Source organism: Nilaparvata lugens, chromosome 11 (assembly GCF_014356525.2).
Source record: "Nilaparvata lugens isolate BPH chromosome 11, ASM1435652v1, whole genome shotgun sequence".
NCBI classification, from domain to species: Eukaryota; Metazoa; Arthropoda; class Insecta; order Hemiptera; family Delphacidae; genus Nilaparvata; species Nilaparvata lugens.
This window is the reverse complement of record NC_052514.1, coordinates 22,748,167-22,773,469: the sequence shown is the minus strand read 5'-3', so window position 1 is coordinate 22,773,469 and position 25,303 is coordinate 22,748,167. Positions and strand designations below refer to the sequence as shown.

The 25,303-nt window shown below is 34.7% G+C and overlaps 2 protein-coding genes across 15 annotated transcripts in view; one reads left to right on the top strand and one right to left on the bottom strand.

The window, feature by feature from the left end:
- Nucleotides 1-145: 145 nt before the first annotated feature.
- On the bottom strand, nt 146-7,022 carry LOC111056043 (biogenesis of lysosome-related organelles complex 1 subunit 2). Its single transcript, XM_022343362.2, has 4 exons — nt 6,614-7,022; nt 5,558-5,688; nt 3,411-3,522; nt 146-459 (listed from the first exon to the last, which is right to left on the bottom strand). The coding sequence occupies exons 1-4, from the start codon at nt 6,657-6,659 to the stop codon at nt 323-325; spliced, it is 426 nt and encodes a 141-aa protein (XP_022199054.1). The 5' UTR covers nt 6,660-7,022; the 3' UTR covers nt 146-322.
- Nucleotides 7,023-7,125: 103 nt separating this feature from the next.
- Nucleotides 7,126-25,303, top strand: part of LOC111057090 (PDZ and LIM domain protein Zasp) — a 118,078-nt gene continuing 99,900 nt past the window's right edge. For all 14 annotated transcript variants that reach the window (XR_005572483.1, XM_039437883.1, XM_039437880.1 and 11 more), the window contains exon 1: nt 7,126-7,462. Coding sequence is in view for 13 of the 14 variants with exons in the window: in XM_039437883.1 (XP_039293817.1) it covers nt 7,358-7,462 (105 nt within the window). In the remaining variant the exon portion in view is untranslated. The remainder of the gene's footprint in view (nt 7,463-25,303) is intronic.

Below are 25,303 nucleotides of genomic sequence, written 5' to 3'. Positions count from 1 at the left end.
TATTAAATTAAGGTATTTGAATCATTCTGGATTATATTTTCTGGAATTTCTTTAAAGTTGACCAATCAAAATATTAGTCACAGTAATGATTTCAAATATTCGGGCTTCATATTTGATAAATAGGATGATCAATAAGTCCATGCAATTAGTTTAAAATAACAATTTATTATCCAACTTGAGTAACTTAACTAGAATAATATATATTTTACTTATTTACAAATAGTGCGAGTTTGATAGTCTAGGCATAAATCATCAACATACTCGATGGAATTAACTCCTTCCACATAAACTGCAATAACCTTTTTTTAAACAATTTCAAGTTCTATCTTTTCTCTAGACTTTTGAACTTCGCTTCCAGCCTTTTTGAATAGGCATCCAGTTTGTATGCCGCCTGCTCTAGTTTCGTTACACTGTCATCAATCTGATCGATTTGATCCAAGAAAGGCTTTAAAGTTTTATCTGAAAAATAAATGAATATAAATGCAATGAATTAGTAGCTATTCAGAGGAAATATGTTAATTATTTAGACAGTGATTTAGACACGAATTATGAAACAAGGATAGGGAAGGATTCAGAATTCGAAATTCTAGAACTGAATTATTGTTTAAATCGAACTTTGAGTAAGAGTAGAATGTGGATGTTCAAAGGAGTAGAAAAAAATTGTTGACATGAGCAAGATTAGACTTTGATATGAATGAAAATAGAAATATAAGTACCCTTTTTGAAATTGTTTACTCACAACATGTTTCGGCTATATGATGCCATCATCAAGTTATTGGAAAATCACCTTTTTCCTTTTTTCCAATCACTTGATAATGGCATCATATAGCCGAAACATGTTGTGAGTAAACAATTTTAAAAAGGGTACTTATATTTCTATTTTCATTCATATTCAAGAGTAGCCTTAACGGAAAAAATACAATTAGATTCTGATCTATGAGCAAGCTAATAGATCTTCATTATAATTGTCAAATTTGAATGAAATGAATTCATCAATATTATAAGAATCGTATTGACAACCTATATCAACCCTTATCAAGAATATTTCACCTCGACATTAACATATTACCAAGATATTGTAAGGATTGAAAATTTCAAGATTTCAGGAAGATTATTCAAGGGGTTTCCTGGCGTGAGATATACAGAGTGAGTCATATGCATGGGAACCCTTTAATGAGTTGGAAACTGTTGTAGATATATAATACTGTAAGCTATTTTCAGGATAAGTTATTGGTCTACCTTTGACGTAAAACTGAATTTCAACCCCTCATAAGGGGTGACTTTGGGGTTGTAACTCGAATATTTTGAATGTAAACACTCATTGTGTGATACATCATTTTAAAGGTATTTTTTAAATCAAGAAAGATGGCATCGATAAAAATGTTCTATGCTACTTTTATCCAAAATGGCGGCTGATTAAACTTTATCAATTAGTTCTTTAAAAACTAAACCTTTAATCAGCCGCCATTTTGGATAAAAGTATCATAGAACATTTTAATTGATGTCATCTTTCTTGGTTTAGAAAATCCTTTAAAATGATGTACAACACAATGGGTGTTTACATTTAAAATATTTTTCTTACAACCCCTAAGTCACAATCAATCAATCGAATTTCATTTATTCAAGTAGTTGCATATAAAAGACAAGCTTCACAACATTGAATCGTCACAATCAATAATAAACACTGAAAATACAACAGTGCAAGGAGGAGACGTCAAAGAAAAAACACTGCCTCTAGGAGAATCCCGTGGAAAAAATCGATTAATTCAGTTGCTTTAAAGGAAATTTTCATTTTATAATAATTCTATGATATGTAATTTTCTTCCCTCAAGACATCTACACATTCATCCACTGTGTATGGCGCTCTTTTAACAGAACTTACCTTATCCTTCCGTTCATCTTTGAAAAGTTGGAAAAATCTTTAAAATTATAAGGGAGTTTATAATTTTTATTGCGCAATAGTGTGGGGCTTTCTCCAGAAGGGTTAGTCCCGTTAGTCTATGTGCCGGGTAACCGAGGATCGAGCCACCACTCCTCGTATTGTAGGAATGATCAAGCGCAACAGATGAGAATGCCCTCCAATTTTTACTAACGCATGTGATGATATCCAGAAATTACACGGCTGGCAAAGTTAATATACTCTCTCTCACAAAATAAGGCCCACATGATGTTCGGGCACTAAGGTTAAAGATTATTCTCAGAGCCCTTTTCTGCCTCCTGAAAATCACCCCAAGGTGTGTGTCATAGCCACCCCAGAATATCAAACTGTAACGAATGACAGACATGAGATAGCCATGATAGATCGCAAGCAGGGAATTATACCCTACTGCTCCCCTCCTCACCACCTCATGAGGGATTGAAATTCAGTTGTACGTTAAAAGGTTGACCAATAACTTAACCTGAAAGTTACAGTAGTATATCTACAACAGTCTTCAACTTATCGAAGGGTTCCCATACATATGACTCACTCTGTATAAAGTAGAAATGAAGAAAGAAAGGAGTACATTGTCAGTAGTGTACCGTACCCAATATTAATAATATTGAATGAACTTTCAAAATTATAGGTTCCCTCAACTTCTCTGAGACATAATAGATTAAATAGAATTTGAAAGATTGGCTTACAACGATAAATTTTCTAAATTACTTATTTGTAGGTTAAACTTGATAATGCATTGATTCATCAGTGTGAGAATATAAATGATTGCTTGTGTATAGGTAATGGCAGGGGGAATGAAAGGTGAAACACCGTCTAAACTGGATTCTCACATATCAGTGGCAGTGAAAATAAAATTCCCACAAGTTCCAATTGGAGTATTCCTATTCAGCCCGGACGAGCGAGTATGAATAATCCCATTATAACTTATGGGAATTATATTTTCACTGTCAATGTCACTATAGTAGAATTGAAACAACCTCCGACCTGGAAGGATATGCGAAGCAGAGGAATGGAAGGAGATGGAGAACCAGATCAGTCAATTAGAATAGAATAGAATAGAATGACTGCCTTTATTTTATACCTGGGAGTATTACAGTGATAAATAAAAAGGAGAGAGTCAGAATGAAGTGCAGTTGCTAAGTTGACGATCTGACTCAGTGGATGCAGTGCTTACAGAGAGGAAACTAGGTATGCTTATCGTGAAGTGTTGACATTCACTGAAGACTACAAAACGCCTTTCTCTTTAGCACGGTAGCATCGCCGCCGCTGTATCCCTACTTTTTTCTGCTCCGCATATCCCTCCAAGTCGGAAATAGTTTTTAATTCGACTATAATGGCAAAGGTAACATAACTTAAACACGGTACAGGCTAGCAAGCGGTCACTCTACTAGGTACAGCCAACACTGTTCTATAATCCTATGTTGTCATCTACTGAAAAATAAAATTATTTGATGGTTAATTATTGAGTTCTTACATTTTTCGTTTAATTCGGACATAGACTGTGCCACATTGCCAGCTATTTGCCTCATGTCTGAGTATTTAGTGATGGTCGCTTGATTCATTGCTTCAAGTAGTTTGTAGTCCTCCTGCAAAAGTACAGATCATCAAAACTATATTAATACTAGAAAGTGGGTATTATCATTTTAAAAATAAAATATCAAGTAGAGACAATTCACCTATACCACTTGGCGCTTCATAACATAACATGTATTTTTGTGTTACATTGAGGTACCTTTATGTCGACCTCGACCTCTTACATCTACCTCCTCACTATGCGATTACCCTGACAGGTGTGGCCCCGGCTTATTCCGGGATTTACTCCAAACTGTGAGCATTTATTATTTATAGATAACATAAACGGTATTCAACCAATACAGACAGATTAAAAGGAAGTACAAAACACCAAAGAAGCACACTTTAGGACAACATACTTCAAGCCCTGCTGAAATTTTACTTTTTCATTGGTAGGAAAAGTATGTAGCCTACGTAAATTCGTATGGCTTTTGTTGGTGAGGAATCCCTTGCGGGAAGGTCCCACCTTGCCCGAATATATGATTTAACTTTTGCTGGAACCGACAGTTTATTTATTTTATTTATACATTGATACAACTCAACACATTGATACATTCTCAACTATGAATGATTGGGAAAGGAACAACAGGCTTAAAGCCCAAAACTGTTCCTTTCCCAAATTTAGATAGAAATTGTCCAAAAATAGGTTGTGTTCACACTTCATGATGTTAGTACAATTTTGAGCTGGTTATAAAATTAATTTTATTCATATCCGGGTTTGAACCCGGGACCTCCAGGCTTTGGTAGGAAATAGAAGAATCTCACCTTTTTCAAATGCAATCATTAATGATTATTTCATTTTAAATGTTTTAACACTTTTATATTTTTATCTTAAGTTATTCCTGATGATTTATTTAATATACTTTCTGCTTCATCCATTACCTACACTTGTGGGATCAATGGTGTCATGAAACTCAAAACATAACCGATCAGATGGCAGCAATCCAGTGACTGCTTTTTCTTCAGTAAAAACTCAAATTATCACCCATAAATTCATTTATACTGTAATATGCCTTGTCACACATCAGCTTCCGGACAGTTCTCTTGAAGGGGCCTCATCCAACTGCTTCACACGAGAAGGTAGCTTGTTGAAAAAATTCAGGGCAGAAATCCTTTAACTGATCTGTGATCGGTGGAGGCGTGTCCTGGGTACATCCAACACCTCACGGCGTCTGCTGGTGTTGTGGTAGTGAATTTCACTACGGGCAGCCGAGTTTTCTGTATCTTCATGACATACACTAAGCACAGAAAGATGTAATGGCTGGTGACCGTCAGTACACAAAGGCGAGCAAAGATGGCCTCACAGTGAGCAAGATGGTCGCTGCCTGTTATGAGCCCTCTTTTGCAGCCTCAGGACATCAGCAGCCCCTGCCAAGTGAGCCCACAGGAACAATCCATAGGTGATGTGGAAATGGAAGAGAGCATGATTCATCATTACAAGATATCTCTGTCACCAGGCCCCTCATCTTGAGCAGCAGGAAGCAAATGCAGGAGAGTCGGCTGGTTACCCGCTGTATATGACTGTTCCAGCTGAGTTTGCCAACTGAATTTATGAGTCCAAGACAAAACCCAGCAGCTTAATTGGATTCTGCGGGTTATGTAGTTCTCGTGACAAGCAGCAGATGATTATTTTGGTCTTGTCAGCTGGAATAGATTAATCAGGAGCCACAAAGTTGCAGAACGAAGATGCTCCGCAGATGCCTCCAAAACCTGTTCAAGCCCAGCACCCGACCACAGTAGAGATGCATCATCCGCAAACATCAGAGAGTAATTATGGTCGTCAAGATCATTTATCATGACTAGGAACTGTGTAGGCCTTAGCACTAATTCCTGAGGAACACCAAAAGTCACCGGAAGAGTCTGAGAGTTTGCACCACCGAGTGAGACTAACTGAGTCCTTCCAGAAAAGTATGAACCCAAGATGAAAAGGGCTGAGTCCCTTAGATCATAAAAACTCAGCTTTCTAAATAGAATACCATGGTCCACACAGTATTTCTCTGAGTGCAACAAATATCATTATTGATTTCTCATTTAAAAATGTTTATTAACCTGAGTGGTGGTGAGCTCTCCAAAGAGATAGTCGCCTGTCTTCTGGAACATAGTTGTGGCAAGTCGACTAAGGTTTGGGTCATGCGGATCGAGTGCCTCAAAACTGCTTGTGCTTGTCGATAATGTCGGACCTGTAAAAAACAAAAATATTCTGCTATTGCCGTTTTTGTTATTCCAATATAAGAGGTGCAAGAGAACTAATTTCACCGGATATTTTGGATACGATACTAATTCAGATTAATTTGAAAAATTTGAATTGAGACATAATTTGTTTAGTAAGTTACAGTAAATTCGATTGTGCTACTAGAAAAGTACGTAAATTATTGCGGATGAGGAAATTTATTTATATTTTAATAATAATATGAAGCCTAATACTAATATTTCAATTGCTGAAGTGCTATTGCAACAAAATATTTTAAAGAATAGTCACACCAGAATCTTGCTACCCTGTATAGACTAGCAGAGTTCAATCAACAGCCCGTTTATATTACTGTACATCTTTCCTTTATTGTAATTAAGTAAGTATTAAGCCTAAACGGCTCAATCGGATGAAAATTACAATCAGTTTGTAATTGTATTCTGATTCTAGAACTTGTCCCTGTACAAACAGAAAAAGGGAACTACCTCAATCTATCATGAAGAATAAAACAACCTTTTGTTTCCAAAAAGGTGATTACCTACCTATAGGCCTACATGTTCTTAGCATTTTTGCGTTGAATGCCATTTATTGAGTACCGTTAGGCTTACGGTAACTTTATTTTTGCTAAAAAATTCTAAATTACAATAGATAAGGGTAAACAGGTAAATGAGTTTTAATCAAATAATACATACCGTAATCAATTCATCAGCAGGCTATACCATAGAGAAACAATAGCTTGAGCTCAAGTTTATTTTTCTCTATGCTATTCTTCTCAAAGTTTTACTTACAATATCTGAAGCTTAAACCATACTTGAACATCACAAATAGAACATCATTTTTATAGAATAGAATATTAAGTAAAAATATAAATAAGCTAGAGCAGTCAACACTTCTGAAAATAATTACATAAATCTAACCTTTCTTTGGAGAGTCTGTAACACCATCTGAACATTCTTCTGCCATTTTTCGAATTTGATTCACGCATATAACTTATACTTTATCACTGATAAATAATTTAATACTTTATTATTTTCTGTTAGTTTTATCACTGTTTATTGAAAGCTTGAAAGATTTGAGGTTAGATTTGTCATATTGTGATGTCATCAACACAAGCAGACAATGAATCGATAACCAACTACTATTGATTGCTGTGTGGGAGTTCAGAATGAAGAACAAAGTCCTAAAAGTAGTAAAATTTATCATACAATCTATTGTTTGAAAACTCTTTGGAACTTGGAAATTTAGAATCAGTGCTAATCAGAAAAATTTGATATGTTTAATGGTCAAAATTCTCAGTTTTTCCATCGGCTATTCGCATTTGAGACCTAGTCGATGTATACAATCGACATTATTTATCGATAGACGAGTATTCGATATATCGACTTTGAATCATCTGTAAAAAGATATGCGCAGAGCGCAATATTTGAATAGTGCGCAAGAAGCCATCAACTGGTAAAGTTAGAGGACGAAATTTAAAAATAGCTCGTTGGAAAGTTTTATCTTCATCTAGGCGCGCTTCCCAGACAGTCTCAAGCGTTCTTTACGACAACTACTAATTGAAAGAAGATTTTATAAAGTTCTCTTCCTGGAATAAGTGCTCTTCTTATTCGCGAGTGTTAAGAAAACTATTTTGTTCGAACTGAGTGAAAGAAAAACTAAGAATGGCTTCTCTGATCAACGTAAGGCTGAATAGGGGCGATGCTTCCCCGTGGGGTTTTAGACTTCAAGGTGGAAAGGACTTTGGAACGCCTCTAGTTATTCAAAAGGTAGGCAATTTCAATGCATTTTTCAATAAATTCTCTCTTGCTTGAACCATTTTTAAGAAATTTCTCTCGTATTTCTTTTCACTGGATGATTTCAAAGTTCACCGCTTCCTATAGTGCAGTCCAACATACTTACATTTAAACTCGACACCAATGGTTTCTATTAATAGATATAACCTAGTGCTTTTCTTCATACTGCCAGCTCGGAATGGATGCCACTAGAAATAGATTCAACAAGAGAAGCCAATTGTGTAAAAAACAAACATCTCATCTCAGCTTTCAAATCAGACGTATTGCCTATTGCATCGCTCAAACAATTCAAAATATTTCTTTCAAGTTCAGAACAGTTTTTGATATTCTCGTATGTGAAAAAATGAGCTACCATGTCTAGTTTATCATCCTCATCAAAACAGAATAATAATTCCATTCGCACACATGCATAGAATTCTACAAATGGAAGAATATGTGTATGTTTGTATGTTTTTTGAGAAATAAATTTGAATATGAGTTCGCTCTTATTAGAAGGTTTATTTATTCAGAAGAAATATTGCAGAATGCAAAACCTTTCGTTATAGTTTGAGATGGGAGACATTATTTTTCAACTCCATCAAGAAACTTCAATTGGAAATTTGACATGGGTTACAACTAACATTAGCAATAACAAAACTGAAAAATAGCAGTATATCACGAACACAACCAAAAATATCAATTTCATGACTCTTCAAAGAATCAAGTGCAATTCGATTTTCTATTTTTTAACTCAATTTTTCGAATAATAGTAAGCCAAAAAATAAAGTAGCCTATATAATTAACACAAAAACATTACTGTCCAAGTGACGTTGATTGAAAGTTTTATTCAAGTAATTTACAAAAATTCAATCAAGATGGGCTATGATTTCTTCTCCCGATATTATTTGCATTTTATATCGAATTTAAATCTTCTTCCTCGCCTTTGATGGAATTGCTACCGTACGTTCTTATCTTCCTCCTAACGTAGGAGTCGATCAATGTATTTGATTAACAAAGTTCCTGTTTATAAAATACTAGCCGTCAGGCTCGCTTCGCTCGCCATATCCGTCTAGCCAGGGGGCTCCGCCCCCTGGACCCCCGACTGGATTGTCCAAGAATGAGATTAGCAGGATCGCTTCGCTCTCCTGCATTTTTATCATGTTAGGACAATCCAGTCGGGGTCCAGACTAAACGTCTGGCTAAACGGATATGGCGAGCGAAGCGAGCCTGACAGCTAGTAATATAATATTCCCAGGATTGAAGTAGCAGTGCCCAATCAATTTTTCCTCGATAAATGTATTTAAATCTTCAACTTGGTGCCAACCTAACAAAGTCAACTCAACTTAATGCCAACCTGACAAAATTATTAATTTAGTTGCCAGTTAACAACTATTTCGAAGAGGTACTCTATCTAGATTATAGTTCTATAGATATGGAAATTTCCATATGATATGGAAATTTCAATTATAATTAAGATATTGGGAGAAGAAGAATATACATGCTAAAAGACGAACTTTAAACCCTAAAAAACAACCCTTAGAGTTAAAATATTGCCAAAAGATTTCTTAGTGCGCCTCTAAAGGGTCAACTGAACATACCTACCAAATTTGAACGTTTTTGGTCCGGTAGATTTTTAGTTATGCGAGTGAGTGAGTGAGTGAGTGAGTGAGTCAGTCAGTCAGTCAGTGAGTGAGTGCCATTTCGCTTTTATATATATAGATTCACATGTGTTTTTCACTTGTATTAAGGGTTCACATTTTCAAGTGCTAGAGAGATTGATTGATTGATTGAGTACTTTATTTATGTAGATTAGAATATATACTGGCTTATACACTTATAATTATACAATAGCTTACAATACAGCAAAATTATAGATGAATTTACATAATATAGACTAAGAAAATAATTATTGAACTGTATATGATATGAAAGAGTAATTTGTAATATAATAACTATAGATAATTATATTATTATGCATCTACATAAATTGGCGGAGCTTTGGACATATTTAGAAAGAGAGAGAGAGAGAGTCAAGATGAAGATTTCAGATCAAATAAATGTGTTTGAGTAATAAAGCTTTACAACACCAAGCTATCTACTCCAAGTAACCCGCATTTATAAATTATTATGGAATCTGTAATTGTTTACAGATCTATATCATATCAAATATGAGTGGAATAGTCACAAAATATAGTGGCATATATAGTATATAGTGGCATAGTCACAAAATATTTACAATCTTCCTCTCGAACCTGAATACATCGATATTGCTGCTGGTTATCTGATGAGACAGCGCCTTCAAGGTTATAGGTAGGCTAGCAGCTAGCAGATTATCAAACACAACTCCTCCGCGGTTGCTATAACTGTAAAACACCTCTATCGTAATCATTATGAAGCTAATTGTGCAATGTGCATCTACTAGTCCGTTTAAAAGCATTTTATCTATTCATTGGATTCAGAGTCGATATTCTTGTTTTCCGCTCCAGATATGAAATATTATTTAAGTTGTAAGGGTCATTTTACTGCGTATTTCCAGAGTCACAGTAAACTACAAGGATAGTGCAGAGTTAATGTACTACTGGTTAGATTTTACAATAATATTCTTGATGAAAATTCAAATCACATCATTATACTACGAAGACAAAAATTTTCTCCAATCAAAATATTTCTACAAAAGCTTTGCTTCAAGTGAAGCTTATTTGAGTTCTCTTTGAAAGAAATCGGAATATTATTGAGAACTATGTCACGATGACTAATATCCTACTATGACCTCATGACTAATTCAGTTTAATAACCATAGTATGCATTTCGGAAACCTATTCACTAGATTAGATTTGAAGCATAAACATTGTTAATAGCCACCACAACAAAGATAATACACGTCAAACGATTACACAATCTCTAAATATCTGAATCAGTGGAAATATCAGTTCTGCATCGAATAGACTGAAATAATTATGACATTCATGTACTTCTTATATGTATTCAACAATAGATATCAGTCGCTCCAGAAACAAGGCGTCGATGTCAATTCTAGAACTATGATTCTAGAACTTGGGCAAACAAAATGACGATGTAATCTCTTCATGCATATGGAACTTATATAATTTTTTTTATTCTTACCCACAGTGAAACGATTTGGTTACGTGATTGTTCATATATCATTTTCTTGTTTTTATCATTCAATTTCTCAATTACAATTACTTTCGGTAATTATTTCGAAAAATGAAGCTTTTTGTTCTAAAACTAAACTGATCCGGGGGCATTATAATATAGCATTATTGAGCATTTTGGGCCACCTTGATTATGGCCATTAGGAGACCTTTATATTGGGAAATAAAGCATTTCCAGTACCAGTTCCTAGTCGTGAGAAATGTGAGTGCTATTTGCTGAATAGCATTCTACTCTAAATTGCTGATCCTGTAGATTAAAGCTAACAGATCAATCTATTGTCAGTTTTCTTGGATGGAAAATAATTATTGAAGTGTTCTCTGTGCTATGGAAGAATGCTCTCTACTTGAAAAATTTTTAAATACGGTATATTTTTCGTTTGAGTATAGAAAGTGTGTACCGTATTTGGAATGTTCTATTGTGTTATCTAATAACGTTTCTCTTTGGGACTACTTGATTTGTTGATTAAAAATAATTCCACCCTTTTGTTTTTAATAAAAGTTTTTAGGAGAATCGATAACGAATTCGATCACAGGTTTTTCTGGAAATATGGTCATTCAGAAGAAAAACTGAGATTGATTTTTTGATGTTCCACCATTAATTAGGGACTTTATTACAAGGAAAATAACCAAAAAAGCTACTTATAATTCTTCTTTGATATTGCTTATAAATTTGAGGGCTGATTCTAGTAATGTAGGGTAAAATATTCAAGAAGCTCTCATTTTCTGACGACCACTAAGGGCAACCCAGGAAGTTTAACCAGAGCGGTGTTTAACACGAATTTCATGAGAGAGAAAATGTTTGAGTTTATACGAAAAGTGAATTGAGGTAGGTTCACCCCTGCAAAATTTTATCCGTAAATGCTTTGTTGTTGGACTTGGGCCGTGAAGCTAATCCAAGCCTATTTGCGTTCGACAAAGGCCCATCAAACGCTGTTTCCACATTATTCGATATTTCTCCTCTACAAAAATAATAAACCGACTTTGATAACTTTATCAACAGGTGAGGCTTCCGGTAAACCAGCCAAGCTATAAAGTGGATTCGTTATCAGTTATCTATTGATTTATGCTTCGTACTGGCTTGTAAGCTTTTCAGAGCTTATGTTGACTTTTCAGAGAGTAGAGATATACTTGTTTGAAAATCAATGAATATATAGATAGTCGGATAAAACTCACATTTTAAAATAATTATTCTTTTCTAACCTCAACATCATGATATTTGTAAGAACATGTTTCGGTTGATAATATAATAGTGATTCCGGTTGAATTACTTATCATTTCCGAAAAATTTAGTTGAAAAGAAAAATCTGGTTAATACGAAATCTAGCTGTGAAAGGGAATTTTTACATCCGATTTCCGATGTCATACTTAGTTTCCTTTCTGATTTACCCCAAGTGCTACGATTCCCATTCAAAAATAAAAAATAATATAGATTTCCCAGTTAAAGTCAATTGAGTGCTATTCTATAGTAAATGATAATCAAGTCACAGAAAATACTGTATACTTATAAAAATGAATGCATTCAATATGAAGAGTTAAACACCATTTCATTAAAACAAAATGTTGTATATTGTGAAAAATCGTTATGATTCTCGTGTAATAACAATAACAGGGTGAAAATCGCCCAACTTTCAACGCCTTGGTATATGGGTCAGCTGCTTGGTCAATTGAGTCAATGATGTTTCTCTTTTTTTGTGTGATTGTAGAGCATAATAGAGGTACTTCTCCATTATCTATATTCAAAATAAGTACCCGAGTAAAAACATTTTCAATAGAGAATAACTTGAGATACTATAGCGGGTAAGATGCCAATGAAATCTACTATAGTTTGTATAAATTTAGTTTGTAGTTCAAATTTGCTTCTTATCAACATTTTACGAAAATTTTGAATTAAGGTTCCCAGTCCTTGATCAACTTCATCTATAACGATTTATGGCAGCTATTTATCAATCGTTGAGCATGTGATCAGTAATTCCCTTGAGTAGACCACCATCCCTTTAGCGGAGGAGCTGTAATTGGGTTGTGTGTTTATTGGCAGGTAATTCGGAGAAGGTAACGCTTCAAATTACGCTTTTGATGTATCATCAATCCAAGGTTTCGCCTTCTACCATCTTCCCCACATTCATCAGGACCTCATCAACACCCCTCCCTCTCCCTCTCAAATTAGGTATGGTTTCAGGGGAAGATTGCTGAAACCCTCCACAAGTAGGTTAGACTGGAAAATATCCTTCTCCATGACAAGGGATGAAGAGAGAAATTGGTTCTAGTCAGTGTATAGGTAAGAGTGAGAGAGTAGGACTGCTTACTGCTCCCCACACCCACTGCTGTGTTTCCAGGAAAATTCAACAAGCTTCAGTAATTACTGTTGTTAGTTAATCTCAATCACATCGTTTTCATCCAATATCGTTTTCAGATTAGCTTTCAATGAAGGTGGTCTCTTTGGTGATGAATCCAATATTGTAAATCGGTGCATCACTGCTCACAATACGGGCTATTTTATCCTACTCAAGTCCGATTCCGTTTCAACAATATTATAGTCTGTGCTTCATGCACAGCCTGAAATACAGTTGAATGCTTAAATCTTGTAATTCATCCACAGTCTTTGATACATCCACATTTTGCGATTTGTCTACAATCCGTGCTGCAGTTGGATGTGTGATGCATCCACCGCCTGTGATTCAGTTAAATCTGTGATTCATCCACAGTCTGATTTGTATTCACAATCAGTGATGAAATTGACAGAGGAATAAAAGGTCTCTCCACTCCATCCAGTTGAATTACTATTATTACTGTATCCTGAATTCGCGACTGAGGACTATTCATGCTGAACCTGTCTGATCCTATTCAATTTATTTACACTTTTTGACAATAATATATTGTGGTACCCGTTGTATCCACAGATGATTTTAAAGATAGTTTTTAGTCAAGGTTTGATTGTTTAGCATCCAACCCATAGGACACTGTTGTTGTTATTGATTGGTGAGCAGGAAGTGTGTGCTTTAGAAATGAATTTTCCATCAAATCGGTGAAGATAGTGATCAAAAGTCATTCAAAATTGCATCAAATCGATGAAGGTTGTGACCAAGAGTGATTGAAGATGAAAGCAGTTCATCCACTTGTACATTATGCCTTAGAAAATCTACATGTAAAGAAATCGTAAAATTTATGAACATAATAGTCGAATCGAACAATGTGAATGTAGTAAAACCTGTAAAGTGAAAAGTGTGGCTTTGATTGAGATTCGCGCAGCCGGTAGATTACATCTGGCTTGAACCCTCATGGAAGCTTTCAAAGCTTTTTCCAGCGTATGTGTACAATTGCTAATAATTATTTCATGTTCGTGTGTTAACCACCCCATTGAGAGTCTATTATAGGCTTACAACTGAGATCCGACTAGGTCAAGGGACTAGAAAATCAGTGTTCGACATTGGCCTCAGTTGCAATGGTCAGTAGAACAATTATCGAGTAGAAAAAATGATGCGAAGCCTTACTGAGTTGAGCCTACTTAACAAAGCCTACTCCAAATAATATTCTCTCAACTGAAGAAGCCTCTCTGCTATCCTTAAGCAAACGTCTTTAGTAGTTCAAACAAATCAAAATCACAAATTCATACCTAATCCAATTGCATTTATTGAAATCACATAGAATCGTAGCGTGATGATGAAAATTTAATTCATAGCGTGCTCCAAAAATGGTGTTTGATTCAGTAAATTCAATAGAATATTCTACTCTTACCAGGCTACTTGAACTCTTACAGCTATTATTTTTCATTTACTAACAGCCTATAATTTGTGGTATGCTAATTATCATATCATGAAATGCGATAATGATTCTTATTCTAATCTATTTTCATAACAATCCATTCTTAGTTCATCTGTTTCCATCCATTCTTAGTTTCAATCTGCTTGGTTCTATTGATATAACTTTGAATAACTATCCTTGTGGTATTAAGCCAATAATCTCTGTGATATCGTTCGAAGAAACTTTTTAGATTTCCCCTGACTATCTACAGCACCAGCATTATGTTTTCACCCATCCATTGCCATTATAATAGCTCACAAAAATGTTCTGCAGTTGGTGTGCAGGAGTTTTATTCATTTTTATGAAATATCACAATGCCGAAAGAATGATTAAATTATAACTTCCCAATCCACCCAAATGTCCCAAATCATATTGCTTTGTTAGCTCATCTCTTATTTCTTGGCATTTCCTTTAATCTTCTTAAAAGGCACACTCTAACCAGCATCAAATAACATGACCCAATCCTAAACCAACAGCATGGTGGAGACACTGTGTTGTTTATGTGGAGTGAAAGGTTCCTCATGAATGAAGAAATTGAAGCTTTCATCTATTTCGGTCGAGATCAACTCTCATTCAAACTATCCAGGATTTCATTACCAGTTCTTTCTTGTCCTTTTATCCACTCTATTATGCTGCTAAGTCAATAAGCTCAACCTGATGAATGTCGTTCTTCAGTCAACAACGAAAAAAGGCATGGACAGCTACAGTGAAGTAAAACGCCGGCGAAAGCCTGGTATAGGAGAGGAAATAAAGAGGAATTGCAAAAGTGATGGTTGCTCTCGTTTTCTACAAGATTGACCAATACCCTCCCCTCTCTCCCTTTTCTCTTCCGATGACAACCCAGCTCCAGCCCTGGGAATATGACCTATCACTTTGATGGGTAAAGTCACCAGTCACCAGCTTATATGCGGGCAAAATCGATGTCTGTTGTATATAAGACGACGTCCACAGTTATTAAAGGGATAAGCTTGGCGAAGAAGTCCCTTTCAGCAACCAAAAGACGAGTTTTAGAGAGAAAATCTTGTTTTTCTCAGTGCCAGATTAAAGAGATGGCTGTCAGTAGGCTGAGATAGATTCTCCACTAGCCCAATCAATACGTTTTCGACTGGTTTTATCAAGATATACACTGAAAACAAAGGGCAAATTCCTGTTCTAGCTAAGTTGCTTTCCGACTACAGTTCTCAATCTGATACAACTTGAAATAGGATCTGCTGACCTGTTTTTCTAATCTACAAATTGTTATTCACTACCAATTCACGATCCTAGCTAAAAATGTGACTCACATTTAGGTAAACACAATGGTACAGGTTTTCAAAAGTAAACTATAGCTATTGAAAATGTAGAGTGATTTCGAATTACGGTTATACCAAAAAATATTGTTCGTCTTGTAATTTTATATTATATATTAAATTCTTTGACATCTGAGAATAGATGGATATTTTGTCCATTGTAATTTTTTCTGCAAAAAAATGCCCACATAAACCCTACATAAGAGAACGCTGCTAAAAGAGATCACTTTTCTCTACAAATCTACAGATAATCTCTACAAATTTCTGTTACCAGTTTCTTTTCCACATCTTATTCACAGAGGCTAATAGTAGAAGCATAGAAAAACAATAGCATTTACGCTATTTTTTCTCTATGGTAGAAGCTTAACTGTAGGGTATATGGAACTTATAACTTACCTCTTAAGAAAAGGAAGCATTGGAGTCTTGAATTTTGGAATGTAAATATAACCACATTGTGGTGTTTATTTGATGATCACCTTATCTATTGAAGTTTGTTAGAGTATTGATTTATCGTTCTGAACTTCTCACCTGCGTTGTTTTCAACTAACTTTTTTAATTTCTGAGTTAATAAATATTATGAATATGATCAAGATTGTTTTGCTTCATCCTCGGTATTCCATAATTTTGCAGTATTTTCAATCAATACCTGGTAGCCATCACATCTCAGAATACTATTCTGCCATCTCCATTCATGAAGTTTCCTTGCGTAACCCTGCCAAAACATTGTAGTCATAGAAACCTTTGTTGTAAAAACATCGCAAAGAAACTAGTTCACGACTTATCTTATCCAGTCCTGGAGATAATACAGCTGAAATGGAGAAAACCCACTTCCGTTTTCTTATCAGTGTGTCACTGATAGCTGAGGTCACTTTCACTCACTCGCTGTAGCGTTACGATGTCGTCACGTGAAAAGGACAATAGATGTTTGAATTTGTTTAACAAACGATGCTTGTACTGTAGTACTGCACATTCAAGGCCATGTGTTTGCATCTTAATGCTTCTTTATTTTCAAGTATTTTTCCTTTTCCTCTATTGCATGCATGACACATTCTAATTTGCTTCACTATGGGACTCGCGGTGATTAGGACTGCTAAATAGTAATGTATTTGATTTGTGTATCATGAAATGTGAATAAATATATGAATAAATAAATGAATAATACACAGAGTGGCATTTGCTATGTGGGGAACTAAGGTGTTATATTGTAATCAAGAATGTAATTTTTTCGAAGCTCCGAGCCGAGCAACCGCGTCCTTTCCTGGAAAACGGGTAGTTGCTGACAGGGGACTAGCCAGTGAGTATAGAATGTAATATAGAGTCCAAGTATAGTTAAGAGTAATATAGTACATTCTATACTCACTGGGACTAGTAGAGCATTCTGCTGGGTCCGCAACTTGTCCTGCCCATATTTTTAAGCTTATAAGGGTTGATTTCTCAAAAAAAATCCAAATCCTATAGTGAGGTCCACGTTTTAATGGCAGTGGATAAAGATAGAACAACAGCGTTGCCTGCTCTATTCCTTAATTAATTATATTTCTATACTGTCAAAAACAGATTTGGCATCGGTGCAGAGCTAGAAAAGGATAGTACTACGTGCTTTGCCGAATGATAGACAAGGATAGCAACATCAAAGTTCATAAAATACTGTCATTAACTGGATTACAATTTACTGTAAAAAGAGTAAGGGGAGAACAACGAGGACTTATCGTCTAATAATTTGAATCAAATTATTCATGACATTCATTTTATGAATAGACCTTTTTTGTCAATGTTACAACATTTCTAGTGTTTAAATTCTGTCTCCGTCTCACATAATTACACTTATTCCAATTCACTCGATTTAATGTTGGCACGTGTATGTCATCCTAGATTTATTATCAGTGTCGTTCGTGATCTGATTGATAGCCATAATAAATTAATAGTACACATTCAGCAAAAATATAATCTGTCCCATTTAAAAGAGTAATAAATGCATTATGCGATAATTAATTATTAGAGTGATAAATCATTCAATTGATCGATCAATGAATGAATACTTTGACAGGATATCATTTCGAAACGTAATTAATTGAAGCATAATGCAAATGAATAAATTAAGTTTATGATTCATAAATCACTCATAAATGATTTAGTATTCCTCAACTCAAAAAGCAAATTTCGAGAGCTACTGTGTGTTTTGTATCGAGAATAATATAATTCTTACCTAAATGTTCTGTCCAGTACTCCTCAATATTGATTCTCTTTAACGATAGCAATAAATATATAAAAATCAGCATTATTGATTTTTTTTAATTCTATAGCATTTTTCTCTCGAGCTGTCTCTATGTCTGTCTTAGAGTGTTGTCTCTCAGAACCTAACACATGTATAAACTTTAAAGTTTTATATTTCTTCAATAATAAACTTGTAATAACCCATCTAATCCATACTTCTGTTTGCAGGTGAGAGAAATTATCTGTTGATAAGTAGGCCTACTTCTTCATCAAGGTACGTCTCTTCTCTTCATTTCTATGTGGATTCTCATCCCTCAATGTCCAGATTTCAGGTTAAATGGTCATTTTGTAGTCAACGTGCAGTTAGAACTTATACTGCCTTAATTCTACTGTTGAGTTCTTTATTGTCAGGTAATTTCATCATTACAGTAGAGTCTATAGACTTCATTCATTAAATCCATTGAGGTTAATTGCAACAAAAGTGATTGGCTTATGTATTTCGTACCCCTGTGTTGTGGCTGAGTCCTAATAAGCTCTTTGTAAGCTTTGGTTTGTATGTTCGATGCAACACTTGTTAAGCTACCTTGTTAAGTAGCACAGCTTTACAAACCCTCAACAAAGGACATAGCACTCGCTTGATTACCACCACATCAATGGAATCAACATGCACTGATTATCCACAAGAAAATCAAAGTCACAGGTATCAAAGTAGCCTGATGAAAGCTCGCATCCAATTTATTTGAACAGGACCAAAAAGAACTGCCAAAGCAAAGCTCGTCATTTACGAGTTATACTACACTTGACAATTTTGATACGCAACTGTTAGCCTACGTATTCATATTCTGATTTTTGATTAGACGGTGTTTCATCCATATCATGTTGTTCAAACCCTTTGCAGTCTTGAATTTCATTGCTCATTTTGAACAGCCATTCTCCATCGAGCTTATTGACCCTAGAATGGTTGGATTTGTAATTCATGTGGTGAATAGGCATTTCTGAAATGCTCATTTCAGAATTCGTTGCATTTTTCCGAGGAACCAGTTTCACAGAATATAGAATACTAAAAAAACTGTAATTTAGTATAACTTGAGTTATTAGTACCATAGAGGAAGCACACAAAAGTATGCCTGTATGCTCATTTACTGTCAGTACTGTACCATTGAATTCAATAACCATCCGAAACAGACCAATCCAAAGTAGTAGAACTACAAGAGAAGAACTGAAACATTCAAATAGCCCGGAGCAGTTTGAATCAGTCCTAATGTGTTTATTAAAAATATGGCTGCAGTGAGGCGTAACGGGTGACATTAATGATGACTTGGACTGCGTGGTCATTCAACCCGAACTAATATAGACACGCTGAGCTTGTTCTCCGTGTTGTAGAATTTTAATGATAACATAATTTTCGAGGCGAAAGTAATTGTTGACAATAATTAACCTGTTTGAAGGTTTTTCTCTGGTCACGCAAATATTTGTAGCCTCTGTGTTGAATAGTGGAGAAAGTGTTCCTATGGTTTTGTCATAAGATACCCAGGTATTGATTAATTTTCATGTCTATTTGATCCAAACTGTACCTACATTCTGTGAAAGGAAGCCAATCCAGCGTTTTCTTCAATAATGATGACTTTCAGAGAAGTTGTTGGTAATGAAACCATTTCTTAAACTACGGATTTAGAGCTATAACATTTCCTAAAACTCATGTTTGTTGGGGTGAGGTGAGGGTCCGTTGGTGTTTGGGCCGATTTCTCATTACAGAATTAACTATTGACGGCGTCTGAAATATTCGTTTTTAGTTTGTGCAGCATATATATAATAGTTCAGGTATAAATATATAATATTGGAAGTTATGTTTAGAAAATCAGAGTTCCTCAACAAATTCATGAAGTAGCATGAACGTTTTTTTTATTTGGGTGTACTTTACTACACTTTGATAATTGAACCTTAATTTTTATCTCGTAAGTTAATATACTTCATTATTTGATCATATCAATGGGATTAATTATATTAATTTTGCTACTGAAGGCTGAATTTGCTCTTTAGTCATTACTAACTTATCGTCGGCGTTCATTTTAGACCTCATCTCAATACAAGAGCTATACTTTCAATATAAAATATCTATTTCAAAGATTAGTATAATAATATTGATCTATAAAAATATCAATTTGAATACATTTATCCAATAATATATTGGTACTCAGTTTTGACCGCATCACATTACACGAACACTATTTTAAATATATTTCAGTGAGTCATTGTGACATGAATTAATGCACTACAGAAAACGTTCCGTTGCCAAGACAGAAAATTCATCTCAGAGGAAAAGAAATTTGGTCTGTGATACTTAATACTCAGCAGTCGCATGTTGTGTATAATTGCCTCATACTAGAACCAGATCACTTCTCTGGAATCAAATTTTATTGGTCAATTGCCAAACACTGAATATTGATATAATGCTTCCGCTAATATTGGCTAGTGAAATCTGTATTTCCCACCAATGAGAAGGGGGGTCGATTGGATGAAAATATATTCAATAATTAACGACTAATAGCGGTTTCAGAGATTATTCTATGAATCATTTTTTGTAAAATAATGAATTAAATCAGTGTTTTAGTATTATAATTCACTAATCCACCACTATAGTAAAATATAGAATAAAATACTATGGTAGTTCCTATTTCACTTTAACAGACTATAAATCCAAAATTTCCTTCACCGTTAAATAAAATATTGAAATATTATTATGGACGAAACTTGTTGAAAAATCTACAATTTTATCTCAATGTTTGCTATCAGACTATGTGAAGGATTTTCTCGGTAGTGGTAATGAATAACTTCCTTCTCAGAAGCAGAACTCGTACTGTTGTTGGCCATTCTCGTACCGTGCTCCATTTCTCAGAAAATTTCAATTAATAAAATACAACAAATTCTCAATAAAAATATATCATTTTATGGAGTAAACTTGAAGAATATGGGAAGTAATGGGAAATTACACAATATTGTATACAGACTTCATTCAAACAGAACAATACATTCAATAACTGTTTAAAATGTGTTATGGACAAGGTTGTAAGTAATACTCCATAGCACCTTGCTTGTAATATTCTATTCACCTTGCTTCTAATTACTGTATTAACCATTTTTCGATTCAGTAATAAACTAATAATTATTCAGAAACTACATAATGTATGTTCATTTGAATTATTTCCAAAGAGATATAATCTTGAAACTATAATCAAGAGCAATAAAATGGGTAGATGATATAATGTGAATATGAGCAATCAAATCTAAGGGACAAAGTATTTTAAAGCAGCCTAGAGACAATATTGAGTTAATGAATGCTTGCATACTATATTGTCTGGCTTGAGAGTATCGATGCTTACTTCCTCAACTGATTCATCTTCCCACACTTCTCTCAATTCCTTCACTTTGATGTTGGCAATAAAATCAGATCGAGACTGAATCTAGAATACATCAAATGCATGAGTCATGTTTGACACTTGGTCGAGTAGTAAATTTTTCGGGCGTGTAGTAATATACTCAGTGCAGTGATTCTCTTTGAGTGGTGATCAATTTAATCATGTCTATTTTTAAATGCTATTTAAACCAGCAACTCAATTATGCAGTACGGTCTGCTAGGCTGTGAATCCATTTGACCCCAATTCGACCTTGACTTGAGTTTGCTTAATCACTGTGTCATTTATTTTTCTTTCAATTTTTATTTCCTTCTTCTCTTCAAGTTGTTCTTATAGCTTCTTTAGGTTATTATAGGTTTCTCCCATACTTTGTTGAATATTCATCAACGATTATTGAGGGAGCAAATCATCTCTGATCGGCTACAAGAATATTTTTATGAGCCGATTAATAAAGCGTCGTTGCTGTTGTGGGTCTAATAACTTTTTAACGATGGGCCATAAAGATGAGTTGGAAGTTTGCGTTGCCTTTTATGATGTTCGGGGTGGTTTCTAGCTGTGGAGACTGCCGCTGCAGGGTAGGGAGACCTATAGGGGGATTCACGTTAAACTGTCTGTATTGGTTTAAGAGGAAGCATTAGTGTTCTTCACAAGGAATGCTGACAGTTTAAAGCGAATGTAACTATAGCTTACAGGGGCTATGCATGCAACTATACACATACATATCTATGTGTTTATATTTGTATGGGTTGTGCAATGGCACTTCTGTAGCCTACTTTATTGGTCTCAGCTATGCTACATGACAAGACCATATTTGGCTGAATGCACTGAACACTAATTGAAGTCACCAAATAGCCAGAGTGCAGCCTAAATCATAGTAGATTATTAGGCATGAGCTAAGACCCTTTTGACCTTCGATACTGATGGAAAGAATCGTGCCATCTTCAACTTTAGACCTTATGGGAACATTCAACGTTCAGGGGAAATAAAACAAACAACATTCAGATTGGAATTTTTAAAATATGTAACTTATCTTGAAATAATCTCCCACTTTGAATAATCAGGAATTAACGAAATATTCCATTCATTATTTCCAGAATGATTCACGTTTTGGCAACGTATTGGCAGCAGAATAATGTAGTTGTAATGAGACTAGATTCGTCCTTTATTCCATTAACTCAACTGAGAGTTAAGGCTGGAGGATTCATTTGGTTATGAAAAATGTACTCTTAAATCTAATGATATCTGCAAATTGTGATTTCTAAGTAATGTAATCAATAATTAAATTTTTTTTCGGATGGACACGTTAAGCTGTCGGTCCCGGCTTCCTGAAAATCAGTTGTTAGGTCATTTTAGAGACTCTGAAACTGTCCAGTTATGACCTGCAATCTGGCACTAGACCTGAGCCAGCCAGGTCACTCGATATTATTATTATTATTATTCTATATACTCATCTCAGTATAAATAAGCATTAGGAGTTTGGGAGAATTGGTGAATAACTGTTTTGAAAGTTAGAAATTGTCTTGGGCCTAAGTTGTTCCAAAGGTCCAGAGGTATAAATTTCTTGAAATTCATGGAGGCTGACTGGAAGCATTCTTCCCACAGACTCAGATCTCTCGGTTCTCAACCATCTGAATGCAATAAATGCTGTTATAGTTATTTATAAACAAAGTTTCTCGACTTTCAATTGACACATTTTTTCAAACAAACAAGTATTTTTACTGTAAACAGTCTCGCCTCATTTTTTTCTTCATGAAAAGTCTGTGTTAATTCCAGTACACAGTCTGAGTTTATTCCAGTACACAGTCAGTATATTCTAGCCGCTGGCGTATACTGTATACAACTCCAGTTCAATTCAACTGGAATTAATGACTACTTCATCTTTTGATGGATAAATGAATATCTTCACATCGTATCGTAAAATTTTATCATTGAAACACAGTATTCAAAGATAATATTGAAGAGCTTGATTTCTCAAAGCGGCAGGATAGAAGCAATACAAATCAGTGACTCATCGCTATATTAATAGGGGATTATGCGATTTTCACATTATAATTCTCGGTGCTGTAATTCAGAAGCAATAACCTTCATTCATTCTTGTTGAGTCATTTATTGGCGAACTATGAAGATAGGACTTCCAATGTCAAATCGAATGGAGCTTTGTTCCAAAGTAGGGCGGTGATAAAGAACATTGAGAAATTCTATTGGAATTCAATTTTAACTGATTAGCGATGCATTCAGAACTTTATGATTCATGACTAAGCATAAGTCAACAATTTTTGATTGAAAGCAATGCTCAGTTGCATTTAGAGAGAGTAATGCATGGGTCAAATTGATATATCGTTTAATAAATGCTATCACTCAGTTAGGATATGAATAAGTTATAACTAACAAGACTGCAAGTAACGTTTGATTTAATTGTTTGTGTTACTCATAAGCAAGAGTAGAAAAGTGATAATACTTTACTATGTGATGAGAGTCTAGATATTTTTGTGAAAAAATGAGTCTATTTGGTCATTGAAGTTTCAAATATAAATATGTTATCACACTTGCTTTTTATGGACATAAGTTCTAGGCACCCACACTTGTATGCAAGGTTTCTTGAAAATTATTTTACTAGCTGTTCAGAGGAATCTCCCTACTTGTTACTCCCTACATGCATTGTTTAAAATATCTATACAACATAAATCAAGGACGAATATTATAATCTGGCTGTAGGCGTTTAAGCACGATCTTGCTTCTAGTACTGTAGTAGTGTTTCTAGATTCTAATTGATTCATCATCATAGAAATGACACACTGCCTTTCTTTGACTTTTGGATGATAAGCTGTACTCTTTCCCTCTTTCTCTATAAGCTGTACTCATCGTCTCTTCTCTTTCTAATAATATTAAGTTTTCTTCTCTTCTATTGATATCTGTATCCTACGCCTCTTCACTCCATCGCTCTCATTCTCTCTCTCTCTCTCTCTCTCTCTCTCGCTATGTAGATGCATAACAATATAATTATATTACAAATTGCTTTTTCATATCATATACAGTTCAATAATTATTTTCTTAGTCTACATTATGTAAATTCATCTATAATTTTGCTGTATTGTAAGCTATTGTATATAAGTGTATAAGCTAGTATATATTGTAATCTACATTAATAAAGTACTCAATCAATCAATCAATCTCTCTGCTTATTCTCTCCTATATCTTCATATTTCTGATGACAGACTACTGGCGTTCTCTTTTCCTCCCATTGACTCTGGATTCATCATTTTTTCTGGGTGTGTCTTCTATTCGTCATTGAAAAGAGATTATTGATTCTTGGAGCTTGATCAATCAGCAATGCTTCAAATCCTGCAGAGAGATAATTATGGTTTATCCTATCTCATACAGGTAAGGTATTGTTACTATATTAGTAACCGTATAGGAGGGACAATTACTAATTTTTTTATATAAAATAAATTAGGAAATACGCTTTAATATAATAATGTAATCTGCGCAAATTATCTATCGAATGGGTATTTTCTTAATCTGTGAACTGACAAGTACATGGAAACGTATAAATAAATAATGAATAACATAAAGCAACAAAATAATTCGTATGGAAACACTTTGCTTTTCGAAAATCTTGGAACTCAACAGTTTTCGCAAGTAGTCCTGAAAGAGAAGGATTTAGTCTGAGATTCAGGCTCAATTCTAATAGAATTCAGTTCAAATACTAAATTATGTATGCGTCTCATCATTATTGTTAGAAAAATTACCCACAATCCTGTTGAATGCAAGGTTTTCGGGAAGTGGCCCATTCCAAAAAGATTTTTCTGGTAGTCTACTCAACTAGAAAGGGCGAATGGGAACTGTGATCGTTTATAGGCGGTCCTTGAGTCTGGAGGCCTAGATTCAGAAATGAGAACTCGAAAACGACGTTTATTTGAGTTATCGACAAAAGTCACGTTCCACCAGTTA

What these genes read in the sequence shown, in the direction of transcription:
- LOC111056043 (XM_022343362.2), bottom strand. Translation starts at nt 6,659, where the DNA reads ATGGCAGAAGAATGTTCAGATGGTGTTACAGACTCTCCAAAGAAAG. An exon ending in TACAGACTCTCCAAAGAAAG is followed by an intron (nt 5,689 to 6,613) that starts GTTAGATTTATG and finishes TGTTTTTTACAG; the next exon opens with GTCCGACATTATCGACAAGC. An exon ending in GAGAGCTCACCACCACTCAG is followed by an intron (nt 3,523 to 5,557) that starts GTTAATAAACAT and finishes GTACTTTTGCAG; the next exon opens with GAGGACTACAAACTACTTGA.